A 22,434-nucleotide genomic window follows, 5' to 3' on the forward strand; every position below is an offset into this window, starting at 1 on the left:
ATAGGATGGAGCAATTTGGGTTCATCATACAACCTGTTAGTGTGTTGTAGAATTTAGGAGCAAACTGCTGGAGTCTCACTACTTGTGTTAAAATCCCCAATTCCTATTAGCTGGGTGTCCTCAAATTACCTATCTAACCTCTCCATGCCTTGGTGTTCTCATGTACAAAATGAGGATAGGAGTATCTTTGTCACAGGCTGTTTGAGAATTTAGATAAACAGAACTCTTTGTCATAGCTGGAAGATGGTGCTCAAACATGCCAAAAGGAATGAAATTCTGTAGCCTGGTCTCTAGCTCCAGTCGTCATTAAGCTTCAGAACCAATGGCTTGCCCATCTGACAGAGGTCATGGAGCTGAGGGATCAGATGTGGGGTGGCTTTGTGTATTCCACTGTATCTTTGTTTTCATGGGAAAAAGTAATGCTTCACATATCTTGCCAAGGATCAGGATTGAGTATATTCTCCCGATGCCCTTCTCTTCTCCAAGGAGATTCAGTGACTAAGGCAATTTAAACCCCAAAAGGCATTGTGTATAAACAGAGGATTGTGACTAAAGAAATCACAGATATCTGGGATGCAAAAAGGAAAATTCAGTCGTTAAAACATCTGGATGGAGGATGAGAATGCAAGACTGAGCACTCTCATGTTTCTCTAGAAGTCTTGGAAATGACCTTAGATGTGTTCATGGGAAACTGAACAAAGCTTCTAGATGCACTGACATTTCCAGGATACTTTCGCTGACCTCCCATAGGTGCACGATTCTCCTTTGTAGTTGTGCTAAAGACTAGCTAGTTGTTCTACAATTCCAAGTCCTCTTAGTATGCACAGAAGACATTTCCTAGCTTCCTAGCATTTATGCTTGACCATGTAATGGTTTCTGGCCATTATGATAAGGAGTAGGAACAGAAGTCCTTTTCAATCCTGGCCCTAAAGCTTTGACACACAGTCTGCATTCTTTTCTCCTCATGGGGAACCTTGGCTATATGGCTGTATCATAGGAGGGAAGGAGCTTGGATCCATTACTCAGCAGTTGAAAAAGTTGCCAAGAAGTTCTTCTGGGTCTTCATTAGGTTTTGATGAGAGCTAGAAGGAAACTTCCCATCTATTAAACCCTTGTGAACAATCACTCATTTATTACAGACGCTACCATTCATTACTCTAAATAATATAAAAGCACATATTAAACTGCATGGAAATCAATCTCAAAATTACTGGTAAGATTGCTTGTGGCAACTGATACCATTCTCCTAGCTCATTATAGAAAATGTAGGAAAAATACATTATTGGTTGACTTTCTGTTTTGCTAAACAAGCAGCAGGTAGGGGAACTGTACCTTTCAAATCATAAATATGCTGCCAACTAATCTATCTCTTGATATAACTGATTTTAGAGATTAGTTCAAGTAAGACATAAACATGAAATGGATAAACATGACCCAGATTCTGAAATTCTTTTATTTCAAGACCGAAGCACTAAATGGTATGTCCCTGGTCCTTTGAAGCAAAGTGCTTTTAAGAACTTTAAATAATTTATTGAAATAAATCTCTTTAAAGTTATTATTTATTTATTTATTTAAAGCAGCCAGAACTCAAGCCAAGCACTCTGATATGGGAATGTGGTTATCCAACGCTTAAGCCCATGCACCATAATGCACACCCTCTATAATAAATGTCGAGCCTGGCTTTCAAAAGTTAAATTAATCAAGTAACGAGAACAATGGATTTTAAATTGTGGTCTTTAATGGTTTTATAAACCAAATCAACTTTTAATTTGAGGAGATTTTCTGAAATGTCCTCATCAAAATGTATACACAGTTGTGATCATCAAAATTTGTCAGTGCTATGTACCATCTAGGACCTCTTGGAGCTCCAACGCTCCCGTAAGTTTCCATGGACTCCAGGTTAAAAGACTTTGGTAGGGATGGTAGATGGGGGCTTGGATCAATGACAGAGAGGTAAAACAGAGTACACAATTAGGGATGGTACAGAAGAAAGTTTGTACTACCAGAAAGGCTACTGAGAATAACTAACCATTTATTGAGTTCTGGCTACATGCTACATACCACGCTAAACATTTTCATATGTTTAATTTTTATATAAAAATCTGTTGGCATGGTTATTAGTTATATACACAAAGAAATGGGCAGAGGGAACTCAAGAGACTTGGCCTAGACTGCATAAATAGTAAGTGGTGGAGCCTGAATTCCAACCCAAGTCCACAGTCTTAACTACAACAGGACACAGGATCTTGGAGACCGAAAGCTGTATTCTCATGGGGGAGGACCATTTAGAAATGAATGCTTTTTACTCTCCGAGTAAGTCTGCCCAATGGAATTCAAGATTTTGTGTCTGAATCAAATGACAACCAATAAGTAATTCAGAAATATCATAAATGACAAAAATTATTGAAAAGAGACAACGAGATTCCAGGCTTGTATACGGCAACTACTTTATTATATTCAAATGCAAACTCTTTGCATTTAGTTTGCTATTTTACAATTTTACAAACTAGGTATAAAAGACCATAAATAAATGACATAAGTTATGTGTACCTAAAGTTCATGAAGGGAAGAAAAATACCTGGACAAATTAAAACAAAATAGAAAATCTATGTCTAACTCAAGAGATTGCTCAAATTTTGGAACATGTATGAACCAAAGAAATGCTCTGTTAATTTCTTCTTCAGTATGAACTAAATTATAATATGCCTTATACATTCTGATTTTAACCACAGTCCTTGCATATTCCAACATACTTGGAGTGATACAAAAAAATAAATGCACTCTTCAGTGTGTATTGATGCTTGATGTTGCTTGGACAATGTTAAATAAGTGAAAATATTGCTTCTAGAATTTTCCTTTACGGGTCAAAATTTAAGTGTCTTCAGACAAATATTGAGGCTATACGTGTGTATGGATTAATACACATATCCTTCACAGATTGAATACATGGTCTCAGAATACACACACCAGCAGTGTAGTGAGCACAATCTTTCTTTAAAATAATAACTTTTTTAAACACACCAGAACATTTCATTCTTAGGATTGCCAAAAAATAAGTTGGGGCCAGTAGACATAGGGTGAAGCTACTTGATTAAGCGCAGGAGAACAGCTTCAAGCTGCTTAGTAGAAGATCTGAGCATGATCTGGTAATCTAGCTCACTTGGTTGGCTCATGGGCTAGTTACAGACCCTGAAGTTGGCCTCCTGCCCCTAACTCTGGGAAAGATGATCTGCTTGGAGATTCAACCTCTTTTCTTTATACATTTTTTAGGCATTAATGCATAGGCACATCCCTTTAAAAATATATTAAGGTCCCCAAAAGGGGTGAATGAACTTTGTCATTTGGGCATAGTTAGAGAATACAATGCCACACACCCTGTCAGAATGCAATAAATATTTATTGATGATTTTCTCTACTTACCCAACAATACATGACTCAGAATTGTTTTTCCCCATTTTTCCCTGATTTGATGTTTTAGCTTATTTAAATGGCCATAGTTTCTGCAACCACAGCTTAGGCAGCCACTTAGATTATGGAAAATGGCAGTATGTTGGCTGGAGTTTGGTACACAGATCATTTCAATACTGAAATCTTCACACTACAGAACTCAGACTCTAGAAGGCTGATATACTTTTGAGGGTTACAGGAGTTCACTGCATATTAGTTACAGAACTTTCCATGTAACTTGGGATCCTGAAATTACTTGAGGCCATTCCATCCCAACTACATAAACCCCAAGAGTCACTGGCATGTATTTTTCTGTGACATTGGGAGACAAAGTATTAATCCAGGACACATTATCTCAAAGCTGACACACATATCCACGTTCATCTCCAAAAAGTATATGAATTGCATATATTTGTTCTCATTCAACAAGTCCATTTATGCAGGAAAACAAAGGCTACTTGTACTCCATGTGGGGTTACCAAACAAATTCCGTCCCCTTCTCTGTCTCCATCAAGAAACTGGTGATTCAGATGAGTTCAATCAGAATTCATGATTTTGATGACGGGTTGCCACCTGGATGGATTTATATTCTAAAATTACTTCCACCATTAAGGTGAAATTGCCTCTGTCCAAAGCTGTGGAATTACTTATTAAGGTTAGTGTGGCAGCTACAAAATATACTTTTAGATACAGAATATTTAACACTTCTGGGTTGTCTTTCCAAGGGGACAGGCATGGTCTCCAGGCCTACTATATACCACGTGGCTCTTCATCTTGGAATTGGTAGGAAACCAGAACTCTCCATGTGTAGCATTCCACAACATTCACAGGCAGTTCTAAGCATGAGGTTATAACCGCACACACGCACACACACACGCGCGCATACACACACACTCACACCTATGTACACACATCAAAAGAGATAGTCAGCTCATATTTAGTCTAGGAAAAAAATATATTTATATCACTGCAATGGCACACCCTGGGTAAAATGTTACTTCAGCAATGCATATCATAGGCAGCTCATGGGAACTGGCTTTGTTTTGTGTGGTGGCACCTGACCTGGTGTCCATGAAACCTGTAGCCTTTGGTCACTAGCTGCCACCCCAATGCAGCAGTGACGTACAGGAATGAACTATGGAAATACATATAAATAAAACCACAAGGAGTTCAGGAACAAGGGCTCTGCAGAGCTGGTGCTGCAAGACAGTACATTCCTCAGTGCAACTGGAGAACAGATGCTGAACCTTCAACGTTTGCTGTTTCTTTCACTGGGAAAAAGGAGTTGAGAATCATACATTTATTCTTCTCAGGTGTAGGTGCTGTTCATCAGTGTCTTTGCCCAAGAACTGATGAAACATATCCAGGAGGAACTGAGGAGGGTGTGTTCTGTTTTCTTCCATGGGCTTTGTAATCAACAGGAAGGGCTGTGAGGCCAAGACTGAAAAATCTACTCCCTGCAGAAAACAAGAACAAGACTTTAGACAAAATACCAATTGATACCGCCAGCCAATTGTTAACCAATATTGCTAGAAAGAACTCAGGTTCCTAGATGTTGGTATGTCTCAGTGTTATCACCAATTCTTAACTTTCCTCCCCCGAAAAATAATAAATATACAAACAAACAAAACAGTTTACAAATCTGAATCCGACACTATTTTTATTCCTATTACATGGGTAGGCAGTTAAAAAAAACACAGAGGCTGAGGAACCTGACAAAAGTCACACATTCTGAAATAGCGAAGCTGGGATTAGAACTCTCCAAGTTTGAGTCTACACTCCTGATGCTGAGGTCTCTCTTTGAAATGAAAATCCTGAATTTGTTTTGTTTCACAATCCACCTATGGTCAACAATTATTGAAAAACTTGCAAACTAAGAGATTAAAAGCACTAGGTGTGTCTCTTAAAAGGAAAGTAACCTCTAGTAGCTTAGAGTCTCTAACTTAGAGAAGGATCTATACAATCTGCATGTGAATAGACAGGCAAGTGACTTCCTGGGCTCAAACCTCCACTGCCACAACAAGTGATCAGCCATAACTTAGAGTCCTAGACCATGGTCTAGAAATCAGCAAGAATGGCACAAAGCAAGGGGATCACTGTGCCTCCTCATTGTCTTCTCATTTATCAACTAATCAACTTAAGGAAAAAGAAGCAACATTCCCTTCTTTTGTTTGTGACAAATGACCTTTGTGATTGCTTCCCGGACGGACTCTGTCTCCCTCCACAGGGGCCACGTTTAGCCACTGGTGGCACCAAGTGATTAAGACCAAAAGGCATCTTTACGGATGATTTTGCTTATTTTATCAAACCAATTACTTGCATGTGCATGTGTTTATTATTTAGAGAAGAATAATAAAATTTAAATTGATTGTGGTAAATGACCACATTTCTACTTGTAGAAAACATTTTATTTGGAAGAGAAAGAAATAAAAATTTCTCATAAATTATCCTGATAGAAATTTTTTAACAATATAAAATGAGAGATGTGGGTTGGGGGTAATTACAATCTCTTCAAGGAACCACTTGTCAGCACTAATGCTGTTCATTTTGACAATTAACAAAAAAATGAAAGATCAGATTACTTTTTTCAACGATTTCCTCTCTAGAAATTAACAAGTCTTTCAAATGTAGTTTTTGAAAAACCTTAATGTGCAGCCATTTCATTAGGTAGGCATTTATTTAGATGAAAGATGAGGAAAATATGAAAATGACCTTAAAATCTGAGAGCATATAACCAACACTTGTGGACAGGTCAACTTTTTGATGTTTTGTTTTTGCTACTAGAAACGCTATACTTAGAAGAAAAAAAAAAGTGATCTCACAAACGTATTTATACTCCTTCAGTCGGCCAAACTCCTTCTTCACTTAATGCCTGGATATAAATACATATTACATAGATATATGAATAATACTAAGTGGGCCATTTTGGGATTTGAAAATGATTGGATGCTTGAAGTGAGAAATGTGGTCATGTGAATGTTTTTTATCAAGTTGATGCCAGAATAAGGTAAGCCCTTTCTTCTCCTTTAAACTTAAGCAACTCCTTAATCATGGGAAATTTCTTGAATTCCCAGGCCAAAGCATGAGATCATGAGTTAAAATTTATATGGCTACATCAACACAGAATTTTTCCAACAGTCATGAAGATATGTCTTTACCATCCAGTGCCTTCATTGCAATGGAGTTTTACTTCTGTGTGCCATTGTCTTTCCAATTATAAGTTTCATAAATGTTATGGCTTGATACTACATGTTTATCTTACAGGAATAATTTGTTAGGTCTACTACCTTCTGTATAGTTACCCCCAAAATCTCATAAATCCTTTTAATGTGAAGAAGCTTCATTCGTGTGGCCCTCTGCCATTGAACTTCATTTCACCCTGATCTGATGTATTGTGATACAACATTTAGGATCACAAATGAAAGATGGATGAGTAACACTTGGGCTGGCTTGGCGGAAGATTACACCTTCTGTGGAGCTCACTGTGTTTTACATCAGAGTGCTTCACATACACTTAGTGCAACACTGGGTGTTAGCAAAGGTGTTATTTTTGAGATATCATTATCTTTAATTTACAGGTGGAGGAACAGAGTTGTAAAAAAAAAAAAAAAAAACTGGTGCAAATTTCTCAGTGTCAACATTTCAGTTGCTTTTGAATCCATATTTGTCCAGATGCCAGAGTCAGGCTCCACACCCTGGGAAACAATGCAGCGTTCCTATTGTTCTCACATTTCTCTGCGTGGAGATCATAAACACTTTTACTGTTACTATAATTTTAGGCACTTGGAAAGTATTTTTTCCTGTTTACATTGACCTTGACTCAGCTACATGAGTATACTAAAACTGGTAAGATTCAGTGGCATTTGAATGAGATAAAATTTCATATGCCACCACTCCTTTAATCCTCACCTAACTATTGCATTTATGGCAATACCTGTTGAGCAGTAACAAGGGGACTCCAACATAGTGCATAATGTTAGCTTGTTAGAATACTTTAGAATTGAAACTTTCTCTAGAACTGCTCTGCTTTGAATACGTTCAATGTGTAGAAAAATACCTGAAGTCTTAAGTGGTTAACTTTAAGAAAGCCAAACTTAATTATTCAACATGTAAAAGATAATGTTCTGATATAACTTAAAATAGAATGCCATGATGCTCTCTTATTGGAGACTGAAAACAAAATACTCCATAGTTCTGCTGAAGGAAATAATATTAATAATTTTTAAAACAGCAAGCAAAACTTACATTTGTCAACTTTTAATATGTGAATATCCCTTAACACCTAGACTTCAGCAAAAGTGGTGATAAAACAAAAAACTGTAAGTCATTTTAAAAACAAATTTTACATGCCTTGCGAACAGAAAAGCTTTTACAACCAATGTTGCAAAAAAGGTTTTTACTAAAGTGTCATGATTTGACAGCATCAAATTTAGCATTCCTTGCTCTGTAAGAAAGAGCTTTCAGGATAAAACAAAAGAAAAAAAGGTCATTAAAATCAGTCAAGCTCTTGTTTAAAGATGATAAAAATGGAAGAGTTAAAAAAAAGAAAAAAAAACGTTCAAACTTTCTGAGTCTAAAGTTAGGCCCTTTGTCTCTAGGAATAAATAAAATCATTTAATTCAATTGTTTCAGGAAGAAAATTCACAGACCAAATAGAGACTTTGGGCTTATGGACAGAAAGCACATTTTTAAACAGGTCACAAATGAATTCAAGGTGAGTTCCGAGTCTCACCACTGAAATTTTGTTAAATCCTCCTTGGTCCCTTTTGTCTACTACAGGGGTTACTAAAGTAGGACAGAAAGTGAGACTGATGGGAGGGACTTCCCAATCAAAGCAAACTCTGCAGAGCACACAGGGCATGTGACCCTACAAGATTAGGCAGCAGGCTCCTGAGGTTACTCCATTGCCCCCAGAAAATGCTGAGTAAGCACGTGTGGCAAGACTGAAAAGGCACCAAAGGACAAGAGGAACCCATGCTCCAAAACTGACCTCAAATCTAACCCATGTTTCACTTTTTCCTGGGAGAACAGCAGAGGAGCCATACTGCTATTTTAACTCCTCTCCTGTCATTAGGAAAGGGCTGTAGAGGCTGACATCCTGGCTCAGCAGGTTAAGCTGAGGCCTTTAGATGCTGGCATCCCATATGAACACTGATTTGTGTCCCAGCGGCTCCACCTCTAATCCAGTTCCCTGCTAATGTGCAGGGAAGGTGGCTCAAGTACTTGGGCCTTTGAGACCTGTGTGGGAGACCCAGATGGAGTTCCAGGCTCCTGGCTTCAGCCTGGCCCAACCCTGGTTGTTGTGGGCATTTGGAGAGTGAACCAGCAGATGGAAGATCTCTGCATCTCTCCTCTTTTCCCTTTAACTCTGCCTTTTAAATAAATAAATAACCTTAAAAAAAAAAAAAGAGGGCTGGAATCCTGAAACAAAAAACTAAAACTACCCAATAGATATCATAGAATAATGTTCCGTGTTCCAAATGAGATCAAGTTTGTAACAAGAAATAATTCATTAGAAAAAAATTCACTCTTGGTTCTTCTGACTCACCTTGCAGGTGAAGGGTTCCATCTCCAAAGCAGGGAAGCGTGGAGGTTCCCCATCCAAGATTGTCACAGCCCACTATCCATAAGGTAGTTACGATAAGTTTGTAGAGTCCCAAAACAAGACATTATATGGCACAGCCTCAGGCCCAAAGAAACAAACCTCATTTGTCCAGTTAGGAGTTTACAGGGCTTGGGTTTTTGTGTATATATCTTTAAGATCCATTTCTGTTTCTTCCTACCCCCACCTGTCACAGCAATCCACCAGGTGGCCCGGGCACTGAACAGGCCACGTGGAGGAGGAGCCACGCATGCTGTTTCCACGTAGGTTCTTTTCCACGGTATGAGCCAAGCCTTCAAAGCTACAGCCAAGTCCTTCAGCAATGTTGCTGGGCCTGGTCTTCATCCCAGTGAAAGAGAGATGACTGTAATTTATGCCACAAACAGAACTGACGGTTGTAATTCCAAATGCAGAGAGGATCAAGAGTATCTCTGAGCAGCTCAGTGTCTGGCAGCAAAGACAGCATCAGAACCAGGAGGCAGTGCTCTATTTATATAGGTACATGTATTTTACAGACGGATGATGGACAGAAGTACTTCTGAGAAACAATTTGTTCCAGGTCTAATTCCAATGACTGCCTGTCATTTCTGTAAGCCCCACAGTTTCAGCAATCTGTACACCAAGCAATGCTGCAGATTTTTTTTTTTCCTTTAATTTCAGAGGGCGAAGACGAAGTAAAAAAAGTGCAGTTCTTCAATTAAAGTGCATGGATGAGGTAAACTAATTTCAAGAGTTTTGAGTTTGTTCAGTACTGGCTCAGACAGGAACCATTCTACCGTGCATCTGCTGCATTTGGGTTCGCATCGCCTGGACACTGCTCAAGATCTTATTCTGGTGGGTGATAGCCGTGATGCCAATTCTTGCCAGGTCACTGTACAGAGGGTGAAAAAAAGAGGGGCAGACAAAGTCAAGAGGGCTGAGTACGGCTTTTTCCCAGCTGCATGCAGACACACATTTGAATCAGCCACAATTAATACAGCACAACAAGGCAGGTGTATTACAATGTTTACTAAAGCAACTTAATGCAACAATGTAGGTGCTTCATAGAGTCTGTGTAAAATTACACTCAATCAAAATGAGAGGCATTCCAGTTTTTTGTTTGTTTGTTTAAATGAGTAGGATGATTATGCAGCTCAAAGCAAAAAAGAAAAATACTATTAAATCTAGATTTACCCTTTCGTGTTACATCGCTGAGTACTTACTCCTGGTTCATGTGCACCACAGCCTCTAGTGTGGTATAACCAGCAGCTGTGAAGTTATCCTTATACCGGTCCATTTTAATGGCCTGCAGCCAATCGCCCACTGATACCACGGCAGAGAATTCAGGGGAGCTTGGATCCAACAAGGCAGTGTTCGGTCTAGAAAGGGAACAAGTATGTATAAAGAGACAGGAGCTATCAGTAAGACTCATAAGTTAGCTGGCCTGGAATAAGCAAGGAACTTAAGCCAAGAGAAGGTCTTACGTGGAATAATCATCACCGAATGTAACTTTGTGACATTTTTCATTCTTCATATCATAAAGCTGCTAAATCATGTGTCAATCACCCAATCTGCTTTTAAGGCCACGTCCTGCATTTGTTTTATGTGGCCCTCTTAATGTGTTAATGCTCATAGTGTGTCTTTCAGTATCTAGTCTGGGGTAAAGATTGGGGAGCCCTTGTGGATAAAAACTGTTCAGTCTTTGGGGGAAAGAATCTGTTCCTTGCTAGCATTGAATATTACAGACTTTGGCTCAGCAACTATGGAAACCCTACTGAAGTAAGAGTAAAGAAAACTGCGAGCTTGCAACCTGCCAGACCTGATGGAAGCAGAGAAAACAGTGAACGTTCAGATCTCGCATGCTTCCAGCCAGGTCTTCAGGCAGACTCAGTGCATTCAAACAAACTTGGGACAGCAGGGAGTTAATCCCCTCTTTAATCAACCCATGCCTGACCAGCACGTGTGCCAAGACTGGCAGAAAGAAGGGCCACTTTGATCACTGTTTGGATTGTGGAATGTGCTTCTCGTATTCCCTTGCTAGGGTTCCTAAATAATGGTTGCAGCAAATTCAAAGCACTTCTTATTAACTTATTTATTAGTTTACTCATTTCCCAGGCCAGGTGTTTTATATTAGGTCACTACCAAGAGTGACTAAAGGCAGGAATTCTGTCATTACTCATGATATTGATTATATGATAAATTATTTACTTACAGAAAATACATATCAAGATAATTATAGTCATCTTCATTAAATGATTTAATAAGCAGAAGGTAGACTTCCACTGGGGTATTTTACACCACCTTTATGATAATTACCTGCATAGCAACATCAGTACTTTAAGTTATATTTTCTCAAACTTCCCCTTTTCCTTAAAAAAATCACAGAATGTGTCTGATTTTAAGATTTTGATCTGATTTTCATCCTGAGTTATGCTTGAATACATTTAACTGAGAATTATATTACTAGTGGTTTCAACCAAAAATTATTTTCATATAAAAACAAAATTAAGTGAATGTAAAGCCTTGATTAATTTTGTAAGAGAAGATTTAATTCAATTCCAGTTTAAATTCTTATTTACATTGTTTTAATTTGCATTATTTCTTTTTACATAAGTATTTTAATAAATATTTGCTTTAATGAACAGTTGTGTGTCCAAATGGTAGCTTGTCTTTGTGTCCTTTTGTGCTGGTCATTCCTATTAAGCCAATTTTCTGAGTAAAAATCTTCATATGTTTACAGTAAAAATCATCAACTTTCAATTTTTGTCTCAATTTTAAGACAATAGCAAATATCACCATGAGGTATTTTAGACATCCAATTGTGTATTAGATGTATAACAAGAATATTTGTTTTTAGACAAAGACTAACAGACTGCATTCCTTTCTAGCTCCAAGTCAGGAGCATTAACAGAGCAAGATGTAGGCTCTGAGTACCTGAAACAAGGTCAGAATGACCTTGGCATGAAAATATCTTTATTCGCTATCAATTAACTCTAAGGGTCATTCTCAACCTTGTTCTGAAAGTCTGAGTGCTCTTTGTGGAGAACACTATGACATTTGCCTAATTCTGCAATGACTCACAGACAGGTTCAACCACATCTCATCATCAGCAAGCACTAATAAGCATCAAAGTTATGTTGGTATCATCAATGGGAAAAAAATATCCAATAATTTAATTTGCTCTATACTTTGGTACAAAGCAGACATTATGTAGTATTAGTGGGTGAATAGCATATGCTATTCCATACCTAAATACTCACTTTAGGGCCCTCAAACAAGACACATGGGCTCTGGAGCTGAAATCTAAAAGGAGGCAGAGGTTCACTTAGGAACTGAAGAAGCTCACAGGACTTGGCAAGGAGGCCTTGTCCTCATCTGTTTCACCCTCTTGAAGAACAGAAGAGCAAAACACAGCCCAAACTGTTAGGACAGGCTTGTTTTTTCAACTCACACAATTACCAACTGGCAGTGATAAGATATGAATTCAGCCCTTTTCAATGTTATTTTTTAAAAGAACTCCACTGGTTAGCGGTTAGCATAAGCTGTGCTTAGGACGCTAACATTTCATATTGGAGTGCATAGTTTGAATTCTGGCTGTTCTGTGTGTCCGATTCCGCTTCCTGCTAGTGCATCTGTGAGGCAGTGGATAATGACTCCAGTACTTGGGTTCCAGCCACCCACATGGGAGACCCAGATGGAGTTCCTGGCTCCTGGCTTTGGCCTGGGCTAGCCTTGGGTGTTGCTGGCATTTGGGGAGTGAACCAGCAGTTGGAAGATATCTCTATCTCTCTATTTCCCTTTGTCTCCCCTGCTCTGTCAGTCTACCTTTCAAATCAATAAGTAAATAAATCTTTTTAAGCTTTTTTATACACTGGTCAATGATAGGGACTGGAAAGAGCCTGGAAGGGAATAGAGGGCATTTCTGGTGTCTACTCTACATTCCTTCTGTCATATATTGCAAGAATGAGCACAATCCTTCTTCTATTCTAGGATTTTAAAAATGTATTTATTTAATTTTAGTGAAATATTTGGGGGGAGGGAAGGAGAGAGAGAGAGAGAGATCTCACTGACTAGTACACTCTCCAAAGACATTCAACAGCTGGGACTGGGACAGGCTGAAACCAGGAGCCAGAATGCCAGTCCTGGTCTCTTAACAAGGGTTGCAGGGACCCAGGTACTTGAGCATCACCTGCTGCCACTCAATGTGTGCATTAGCAGGAATCTGGAGCAGAACCAGGATTTGAAGTCAGGCACTCCAATATGGGATGCAGATGTCCCAAATGCTGTGCCAAATGCTCCCTCCTCTAGGATTTTTAGGCTAAATTTTCAGGGCAAAGATCAGAGGAAAACATAGACCCCATGAGTACTCAAAGGGCTTGGATACTGTGAGAAAAGATGTTTTTCTTTTAATTAAGGGTCATGATGAGACAAACTTTTTTAGAAACTCCAATTTGGAATTCAGTGGGTACATCAACTCACAAAGGCCCAAGTCACCTGGTCTTATTATGCCTGTCTTCATAAATAGTCTAAGATGCCTTCTCCGATGGGACTGGCATCTAAGCACCACAACCTGACAGCAGTTAAGCCCAGTCTCCAGGTAGAAAGTTCCTACTGAATTATGAGATTGAATTATAATATCTTTATGTTACTCCTAGACTGACTGATATGCTTCTTCATATTGCCCTGTTTCAATGAAATAACTACCTCTTGTACAGGCAGTTCAGTCATTTTAGTTTTTAAAACCCTTCTCAGACCTTCATCTGCATGCTTTGTAAATTGGTTCGTTTGTATCTTGGCCCTGTGTCCTTCTACTCTGAAAGACTCAGAAAAAAGAAAGCAGAAGAACTGAAACCCAAGGAATCTCTTGCTATAATTAACATCGAGGAGTCCTCTTAAAACTGCAGTGCTTAAAGTGTCCTCTCATTACTTCCTACTGTGCCAGTGTTCCCTTCCTTTTTCCAAAGCACAGCTCATCCTTCTTCCTAAATTTTTAGGAACAACATAGAATAAGCATTTTGGTCACTTTGTTGTTATTTTCAAACATTTTCTTTTCTTACTATTATTTGAGGCTCCTGGAAATGGTGAACAGAACTACCTTAAATACTCCACTAATTGAAAACTACCTTAAATACTCCACTAATTGAAAAAGAAGCCACCTGGATGGCAGAGAGCTGTGAGATGGCCGCCAAGGAAAAGGCAGGAATTAAAGGGAGTCACCACTTGCCTGCCACCTCTGATATATTCTTTCATACATCACCATTAAGTAAGCATGGCTAACCTGGAACTCTCCGTCCCTGTCCTCTTCAAGCTGTTGGGATTGCGGATGAGTTTGTCCAACATGTTGACAATCTGCCCAAATTTAGGCCTGTCGCTTCTCTCCTTCTGCCAGCAGTCCAGCATCAGCTGGTGCAGTGCAATGGGGCAGTCCATCGGAGGGGGTAGCCGATAGCCTTCCTCAATGGCTTTAATCACCTATTGAAGACAACAGGATGCTACGTTAAGCTGCCAGGCAAGCTGTTGTTAGAGGCTCACTCTCCTGACTGGCAAGTTTCTTCTCCATTCAGCTGCCAGAGAGCTTGAGCACTGGAACAGCTCCAAGTCCTTCACAGAAACCAAAGCCGAACCTCGGTATTGCTGGCAACAGGAGAGGGAAGCCAGCTGTTGCTACGAGGTGTTCTCACAGCAAGCAATTCCGATCTGAACTTCTCACGTGAAAACGTATAAACGTTCCAAAGTAGTTAGGACCCATTTATACCTAAGACATGCGATCAGATCTTTGGCAATGGCCCTCGGACATCACAAGGTCCTGCCCTCTGCTCCTCTCCGATCTTCCTTTCAGTATCATCACCCCCAAAACACTCACAGCAACAGAGACTCTGGTCTTGTGCTAAAGACCTCCCTCCAAAAGCAATTCATAGTTGTCTCCAGATGGAATTCCCTTTGCATTATTTGAAGACTGTGTCTTCTTGCTTAGATTGTTGCTGGGTCAACACCAGAGCCCACTTTCACAAGTCCATTTGGAAGACTATAACCTCAGAAACCAATTCAGTATCTCATTCCAGGTCTGTTTGCTGTTCATGGATGCCATTAAAGATGCAAGTAGATTTAATTTTAAGCAAGTGTTGGGAAAAACAGAAAACTAGAAGGAAATGACCCCCTTTTAGGGCATTAACATTTTAAAGGAGAACCTTCTGCAGCTAAGGAAATAAGTTACAATGGCAGATGGTTATTGCTTTATTGCCCAAGAACATCCAAAGTGGTCTTCTCACCTAATCAGACTTAAACAATGCTAGCTGCTAGAAGAACAAACAGTGGCTTCTGCTGTCTCAGAGACCATATTAGATTATCCTGTGGTGGGTCTCTTGACTGCTAACAATCGGCCTTCAACAGAAAATGGTCACTTCATTTGGACCCAGTTTCTGTGTTCCAGAGTGATGGCTGTCATTTTAGCCAGCATGTTGCTTCAGTTTAATGAACGAACATTTTGTGATTTATTAAGCCTTCTGATCCTTTTCCTCCCATGTATCTTGCCAGGATCTTGCTGTACTATATGATCTACTCCTTCTAAGAGACTTCTCTGTGCCATCTCACTGAACCCTATTCTACTTCTAGCAATTATGCAAGGTCAATTTGATATTCTGGCTCTCTTTTATGTTTCCAGGTACATGGTATTGACTCTGGACTTGATGAAAAGATTTTACATTGAATTGATGAGAACGCAAACAACACTGGACTGATGCCCGGGTAACTCAACTTGTTATAACCCCTCAAACTGATTAATAAGCTCCTTATCCACCGCCAGCTTGGGAGATGACTCATGGGTTAACAAAGCATATTTTCTCAATTTACTGCTGAGTATTTTGGGGGTGCTGAGGACTAAAACAAACAGAAAACTTGCAAAGTTTGACATATCTTCCCCAGTTACTTTCACTCCATTTACCATATGCCAGATGATTTCTACTCCTGTAATTCTTGAGTTACATTTCTTATTGATTCCTGTTCTGCACAGAACCCAACACAAAGACAAATACACATGAATGATAGGTCAGTTGGTAGGCTGTGGGTGATAAATGGCTGCAAATGCTTTTACATGGATAAAACCAGACAACTGAAAGTTTGCAACAAAATTGTTTTAATACATTATATAGTCAAAATTACAGGTCTGAAAAGAGGGCAGAAAAAAACTGCTATCTTTAGGTACTCTACTGTTGTGAACATTTGGCCATGACTCTCAAGTATAATAAAGGAAGGTTTACTATCAAGTAATAGGACATGCAAAGAGAGGCATTGCTTGCTCACTGCAGTTGCTGTTCCCTTGGAAAATCTCTCACCTGGATCCAAATGTGGCTACAAGAAACTACTTGAAGGTATCTGCATAGCGTAATCGCATCAAACAGTAGGTGACACACCGTTCCTCTCTGTAGTCTTGTCCTATCTGTCATTATTTATCTTAAGCTAGCCACTGTCATTCTTACCATCTGCTATGAATATTCTTTCATAATTTTCAGCTAAGACAATGTCAACACTACCATTTCTCTTAATCTAGCTAGTTAGAGGAGAGAATTCTTTCTGCCTCTCTGGATGCATAGCACATAAGTTTCTCTATTGCTTGGAGCATTCTGTTATTGATCAGGCAACTTGTGTCCTGTTTCTTAAGGGCACCTTTTTCTTCCCATAACTGTTAAGGCTTTGCATGTTTCAACGGAGAGGGCAGATGGTCAGGAACATGCCCCATCAGAAACTTTAAAAAGAAGACTCCCTAAAATACCATGTACAGGAAAACTGAACATTCTCAGATAATATTTTACGTCCTAAATGAAAAATAAAAAATAGGAATGTTCAAAAAGTACAGGTAGCCATTTCATTTTTAATCTGATTTTTAATGCTTCCAGAACTAACCAAAACATTTCCAAAACAACCTAAAACATATTCTAGGAAGACCCCTTGGTCTGGGACCTTTTCTTGTTTTGTTTTGTCTTTTCTTTTTCACTAGAGATGTTTGTAATTAAATTCTATGCCTCTAGAATCTTATTAGTGTCATTATTGAATGCTGTTCTGAAATTGCCAGCATCGGGATCCTCCTCGACGAAGTAGTCCAGATGGCACATTTAAAGGGAGGTGCATAATTTACAAAGGGTCATTTGGCATAGCTTTATTTTAGAGTTCTCAAGGGGCAGGCCCTAATTATAATTATGACGGCTTTAAAATATTCACTAGTTTTTTTCCCCAATAAACTCTTCATGTCACTATCATCATATGTGAAAATCATTTTTATGACCTTTGCATTTTCTTTAAATGTAAAGTTTAATTTCATTTCAGGATGATTTTGAAAACTCACCACATAAAAATACTTTCCTTTATTGTAATTTATCAATTTGATGCATATATCTATCTATGTATCTATATTCTACACTATACCACATAAGTCACCCAATTTTGGTCCTTAAAGCTGATGATCATGGTTCGTCATAATAGTGACCCAGATTACTAGACATGTTAGTATCAAGAACATTGAGTTTAAGGTATCATTTTAAACCCAGTGCTCACTCTATCATATAGAAATAAGGAATATCTTTAACCTCAATATGGATACATGTATTTCAGAACACATGGACTCACATCTTGATTGGACATATCCCAGTAAGGTCTTTCTCCATATGACATCACTTCCCACATAACTATTCCGTAGCTCCATACATCACTGGCTGATGTGAATTTACGATAGGCAATTGCCTCTGGTGCGGTCCACCGGATAGGAATCTTGCCACCCTGTGAACATTTGAGCCATAAGTTATTTGCTAAGTACATCACTGATGTGCCATTTTAGTTTCTGAATGTAGTTACTACTTGCTAAGCAGGGTAACAGCATTCCTGAGAAAGCTCTCAAAACAATAATAAGAGACTTACTTAGTTTAACTAAAGTCTTCCAGGTTGAGATAGTTCTCCTCATATGTTTTCTTTAGTCACAAGGAAGTGCTCAAGTAATCTGCCTAATTATTTTTTAAAAGCCTACCTATTATCTGAGCTCTGCTTAAGGCAATACTGTAGAAGAGAGAATCTCAGGTTTACAAAATACATGTTATCCATGGTATATCAAAGGATATGTGGTTGACATTTGTTTTGACTTCTTATTGGATTGTCTCACCCAGCAGCACAAAGGCAATGCTTAATTTTGCCTCAGAAATAAAAAATAATTGAAGATACATATGAAAATTTCTATCCCTCGTAATGTTACCTACTTTCACATAGCATGAGAAACATCCTCAGTGTAGCTTGAAGATAATATGCTAAATAGCCCCAGTGGAAGTCAGGTAATAATACCAAAGAGCTACCATTGTCTCCAACTAATGGTAGAAGTTTAGTTATTATTCAGTTTAAAAAAAAAAAAAAAAAAACTTGTGAAAATGGCAAGTCAACTAGTATCATCAAGAAAAGTGTTAAAATGCTGCCTTTTTAAAATTGCAAATTTCTCTAGTTTGTTTATGTTTGTGTGCAAGATGTTTTTAATCAAGTTTCAAATCCCCTAGCATTCTAGCATGGTAAATTAATTCAACATGAATTCAGACCCTTGTGATGTTCAAATAGCCATCATTTCAAAGTTTGCTTTATTAGATAGGGCTACTGAACAGGACAATAAATTGTGCTGGACATTGCTTTGATACACTGAAGCTTACTCTGAAAACCCAGTGTTTTGCACTCATTTATGACATAATGAAAGATACTTGTTATGCCCTCTGCCTTTCTTAAACCTTTGCCTAAGGTCTGATCTATGCAAATGTATCACTGTCAAACCCTCATGTAACTTTTACCTCTCCAACTAATGGGAAAAAATAAAAGGTCTTCTGCACTCACATGGATGTACTCTTTTCTAAATGAATGGGCTTGGAATTGAAAAAAAGACATATATAAGAATCAAAATTTCAGCCAAGGAAATTGAATATGAGGCCACCAAACTAACAGACATGAAAAACACTAACCAGCCAAATTAAAAAAATACAATGCTTGGGATTTCAGATGCTGAAAAGGCTGAAAATAGCTGGTAACTGTCTGCTTCATGTTGATTTTAACAGTGTCAGCCTTAATAGCCAATAACTGTTTTATGATTCTGTTTATTCCATTAGTATTTTATATTCAGATCACCAGGCTAAGATAGCAATGCCATTAACTGTATACTGAAAACTCTTAACTGCGTCCTAATCCTTGCTTATCTGCCAGTAGTAAAAGGAAGGCCATTAGATACAAGACAATCTTGTATAGTGCAAATGTTTCCTAAATCCTGTATATACATTCTCAGATTCAGTAGCCAACCAACCAGAAACACTGCTTTGTCTTGTTTAGAATAAGGACTTTTGTTTTAGGAATCCAAAAGAGTCAAACAGAAAATCTCAAATGGACAGAAAGGAAAGATAGGAAGAAGGAAGAGAAAGCAAGGAAACAAGTAAACAAGCAAGAAAGATCAAGTGGAAAAATACAGTAAGTAAAGCTACCTCCAGATTTTCTCAGTAATTGATCATCTGTCATACAAATTATCTTTGATACTTCTCATCTAGCTCAATTTCTAGACAGTTTCTTATTGTTCATTAGCCTTTGCCCAAAAATTTTGGAAGGGAAAATAATTAGGTTTTTTTTTTTTTTTTTTTTTTTTTGCAATTTTTAGCTTTAGAAAATGGTCACCCCATGTTTCTTGGAAACATGAAGTTAAAATGGATGCAGGGGTACAAAGAGGGTCTGAAGAGTGAGGAAACTAAAAAATAAAATAAAATAAAAATCAATCACAAAAGGCTTAAACATCAAGGTGAGCAGAGAACAAGTTGTATCAGAGTGAAGCCCAGAGGTCCGAGGTCATCCTTACCCTGGTGGTGTACGCTGCTTCCGGATCATCCTCTAGCACGCGTGACATGCCGAAATCAGACACTTTGCAGACTAAGTTGCTATTTACCAGGATGTTCCGAGCGGCCAGATCTCGATGCACATAGCTCATGTCAGATAAGTACTTCATCCCGGACCCAATGCCACGAAGCATGCCCACCAGCTGAATGACTGTAAATCTGCCATCATTCTTCTGCATAGGGAAGGGGTGAGACACAATCCCATTAGCATTAGGCCGAATTAATTACCACCAAACATTTATTACTTGGGACTTTTTTGATATCTGTATCCGGCATGCAATGAAACGCTACATTATTTCCGGGCCTTTCTGACCAAAGTCACTAATTCACTGGTAGAGTGTACCCTAGGAGCTGGGTTTCCTTCCTGTGATAGATGGAAATTAGCCAACTGTAATGAATCTAGGACTCAAACAGCTCCACGATGCAAGAATAAATCAAATGCTACCCTCACTGCCCATGGATTATTTAACAGCCTTAAAAAACTCATATTCTCTATTTCTCTTCTTCCTCTTCCTTTAATCCATTAAAAACTTCCACTAGTACAACCAAACAGAATGTATACAAGGGATCTGTAAGTTTCCTAAGTACTACAATTTTTGGGTTTAACATAAATTAGACACGTACCCTGAGGAATGCATCCAAAGAGCCATTCTCCATGTATTCTGTTATGATCATTACTGGTTTACCTAGAGTTTTCAGAAAGAAAAACAAAACCCTTGATGAGCACTGCGGTTAATGAGATAAAAATGGGCTGTGCACAATTTTACTGCCAAGACACCTGTCTTGTGTGATCTAATTTAATTAAAACAAGCCAAGCTTATGCCTCAGCTGTGGGGAGCTAGGAATGAAATATTAAAAGGACAAGTAGGTTTAAATTCCATCTGGAAGGTTAACCCTTTGGGTGGCTTGTTGACAAAATCTTTAACTAAAGTGGCCCCTGGTATCCAGGGAGCATGTGAATGGATAATTGCTCTCTTGAGCAAAAGGGGAAAAGATAAATGGATAGGCAGTTCAAACATTAAAAAAGAAAAGTATAAACCTGTATGATAATTATTTTTCTCCCAGAAGAGACACTTGTGTGATGCTAAAGAAGTCACTGGGCAGGGAAACTTTCTTCTTTATTTTGAGAAACTTGGGCTTGGGGACCTGTAGCTGTGTCAGACACTTCACTGATCAGACACATCTGAAGCCCAGCCTCTTTCAGGTTCACGATGCTGGGCTCACATGATGGCTGTCTCCTTTCTCTTCCCTTTCCCTGTCTGTGAATAAGCTCTGTCCTGTTTACTTCCTTAAACTACCCCCGCCTCAAAAACGAACAACAAAAGAACAACGGTCACAGAAAAGGCTCAGGAAATTATTTCACCTAACACAGGAATTTAAATGCAGTTCTAGAACTTTCTTGTGCCCTTCCCCCTATGTTAGCCAAGAAATCAAATGGTGAAGTTCAGAGCGGGTGCGGGGCAGAGCAATGCTTTTGTTTCATTTTAGGTCTCTCTCTGAAGCCCTGCAGAAGTAAGAAGGATTTCTTAGTTCCTGAGTCTGGCAGTGGACCCCTGGCTTGATATTCTCTTCATTCTAAAGGGTTTTGTTGGTGGGCACAGAGTGGTGATCCTTCATTTCTTACTGGGAAAGGGTACAAGAGTAGAGTCTGTAAAAGATTCTCTTGGAGAAAATTAAAACGTCAGTTGGCTACAAAAAGCTATTGGCATTTTTTTCCCTCTGTACTCACTGATAGAATCTAAGACATCCAGTTAGGGGAAATGGGCTAGGATATTTCACTGCTGAAAAACACCCACAATTATTCTAAATAATGTATTTAACCAGGGACCCTCAACCAGCATATCTGGAGTGGTAAAAAGAAAAATGACTTCCTTTTAGAGGCAAAAAAGTGAAAGAGCAGAAGTTTTTTATTTCAATGAAGTCCAATTTATCAATTTGTTCTTTGGTTGTGTTTTTCCATCTTGTGTCTAAGAAATGTTTCCATAGGCATACATTTTGGGTTACAAAATAATACTATAGAGATTCTTATTTTCAAGTGAAGAATGAAAGCTAGCAGAAAATGCAGGAATTTTGACGTAGACCAAAGGATGACAAAATCTCTCCCAGTCTTTTCCTTGTACTGAAGGGATGGTTCCAAGGTATCTTTCCAACCTTGTCAACGTAAATAGGAAGTTCCTGGTTCTCCAATTCACCTACCCTCAGCATCTGTGACCACAGTCTGCAGACAGAATAAATGTGTCTAAATGAATTTTAATTAACCTGTCTCAATCAAAAAATACTGTGTCGCCTCATGAGCAAGGGTGACTCTTGGCCTTGCATTAACACCTACTTCCATTTCACCAGCTCCTCTATAGCTGCGGAAACAAGAGGAGAGGATCCCGAAGAGATGGAGTAATGGAGAGAATTTACAGTTCTCCTGTCAATTTAAAAAGTTACTCAAGTAACTGCTGGTAATGAATTCACACTCTTCCATTCCACCCTTTCAACCTCACACTTCCCTAGTCTGACTCTTGGCAC

The 22,434-nt window shown here is 38.7% G+C and overlaps 1 protein-coding gene across 3 annotated transcripts in view; it reads right to left on the reverse strand.

Annotated features, from left to right (window-relative positions):
- Positions 1-2,556: 2,556 nt before the first annotated feature.
- The window catches only part of EPHA4 (EPH receptor A4), a 152,034-nt gene continuing 132,156 nt past the window's right edge, over positions 2,557-22,434 (reverse strand). Inside the window, exons 12-18 of one of the 3 annotated variants that reach the window (XM_062192755.1) lie at positions 20,542-20,603; positions 19,881-20,090; positions 17,648-17,797; positions 14,307-14,500; positions 10,252-10,407; positions 8,996-9,920; positions 2,557-4,904 (exon numbers count right to left, since the gene is read on the reverse strand). In XM_062192755.1, the coding sequence (XP_062048739.1) occupies positions 9,806-9,920; positions 10,252-10,407; positions 14,307-14,500; positions 17,648-17,797; positions 19,881-20,090; positions 20,542-20,603 (887 nt within the window). In that variant the 3' untranslated portion in view covers positions 2,557-4,904; positions 8,996-9,805. Of the gene's footprint in view, positions 4,905-8,995; positions 9,921-10,222; positions 10,408-14,306; positions 14,501-17,647; positions 17,798-19,880; positions 20,091-20,541; positions 20,604-22,434 lie in introns of those variants that run through there. The other 2 variants (XM_062192775.1, XM_062192764.1) reach the window with 2 other exon arrangements.

The sequence above is a fragment of the Lepus europaeus genome, chromosome 1 (assembly GCF_033115175.1).
Source record: "Lepus europaeus isolate LE1 chromosome 1, mLepTim1.pri, whole genome shotgun sequence".
NCBI lineage: Eukaryota > Metazoa > Chordata > Mammalia > Lagomorpha > Leporidae > Lepus > Lepus europaeus.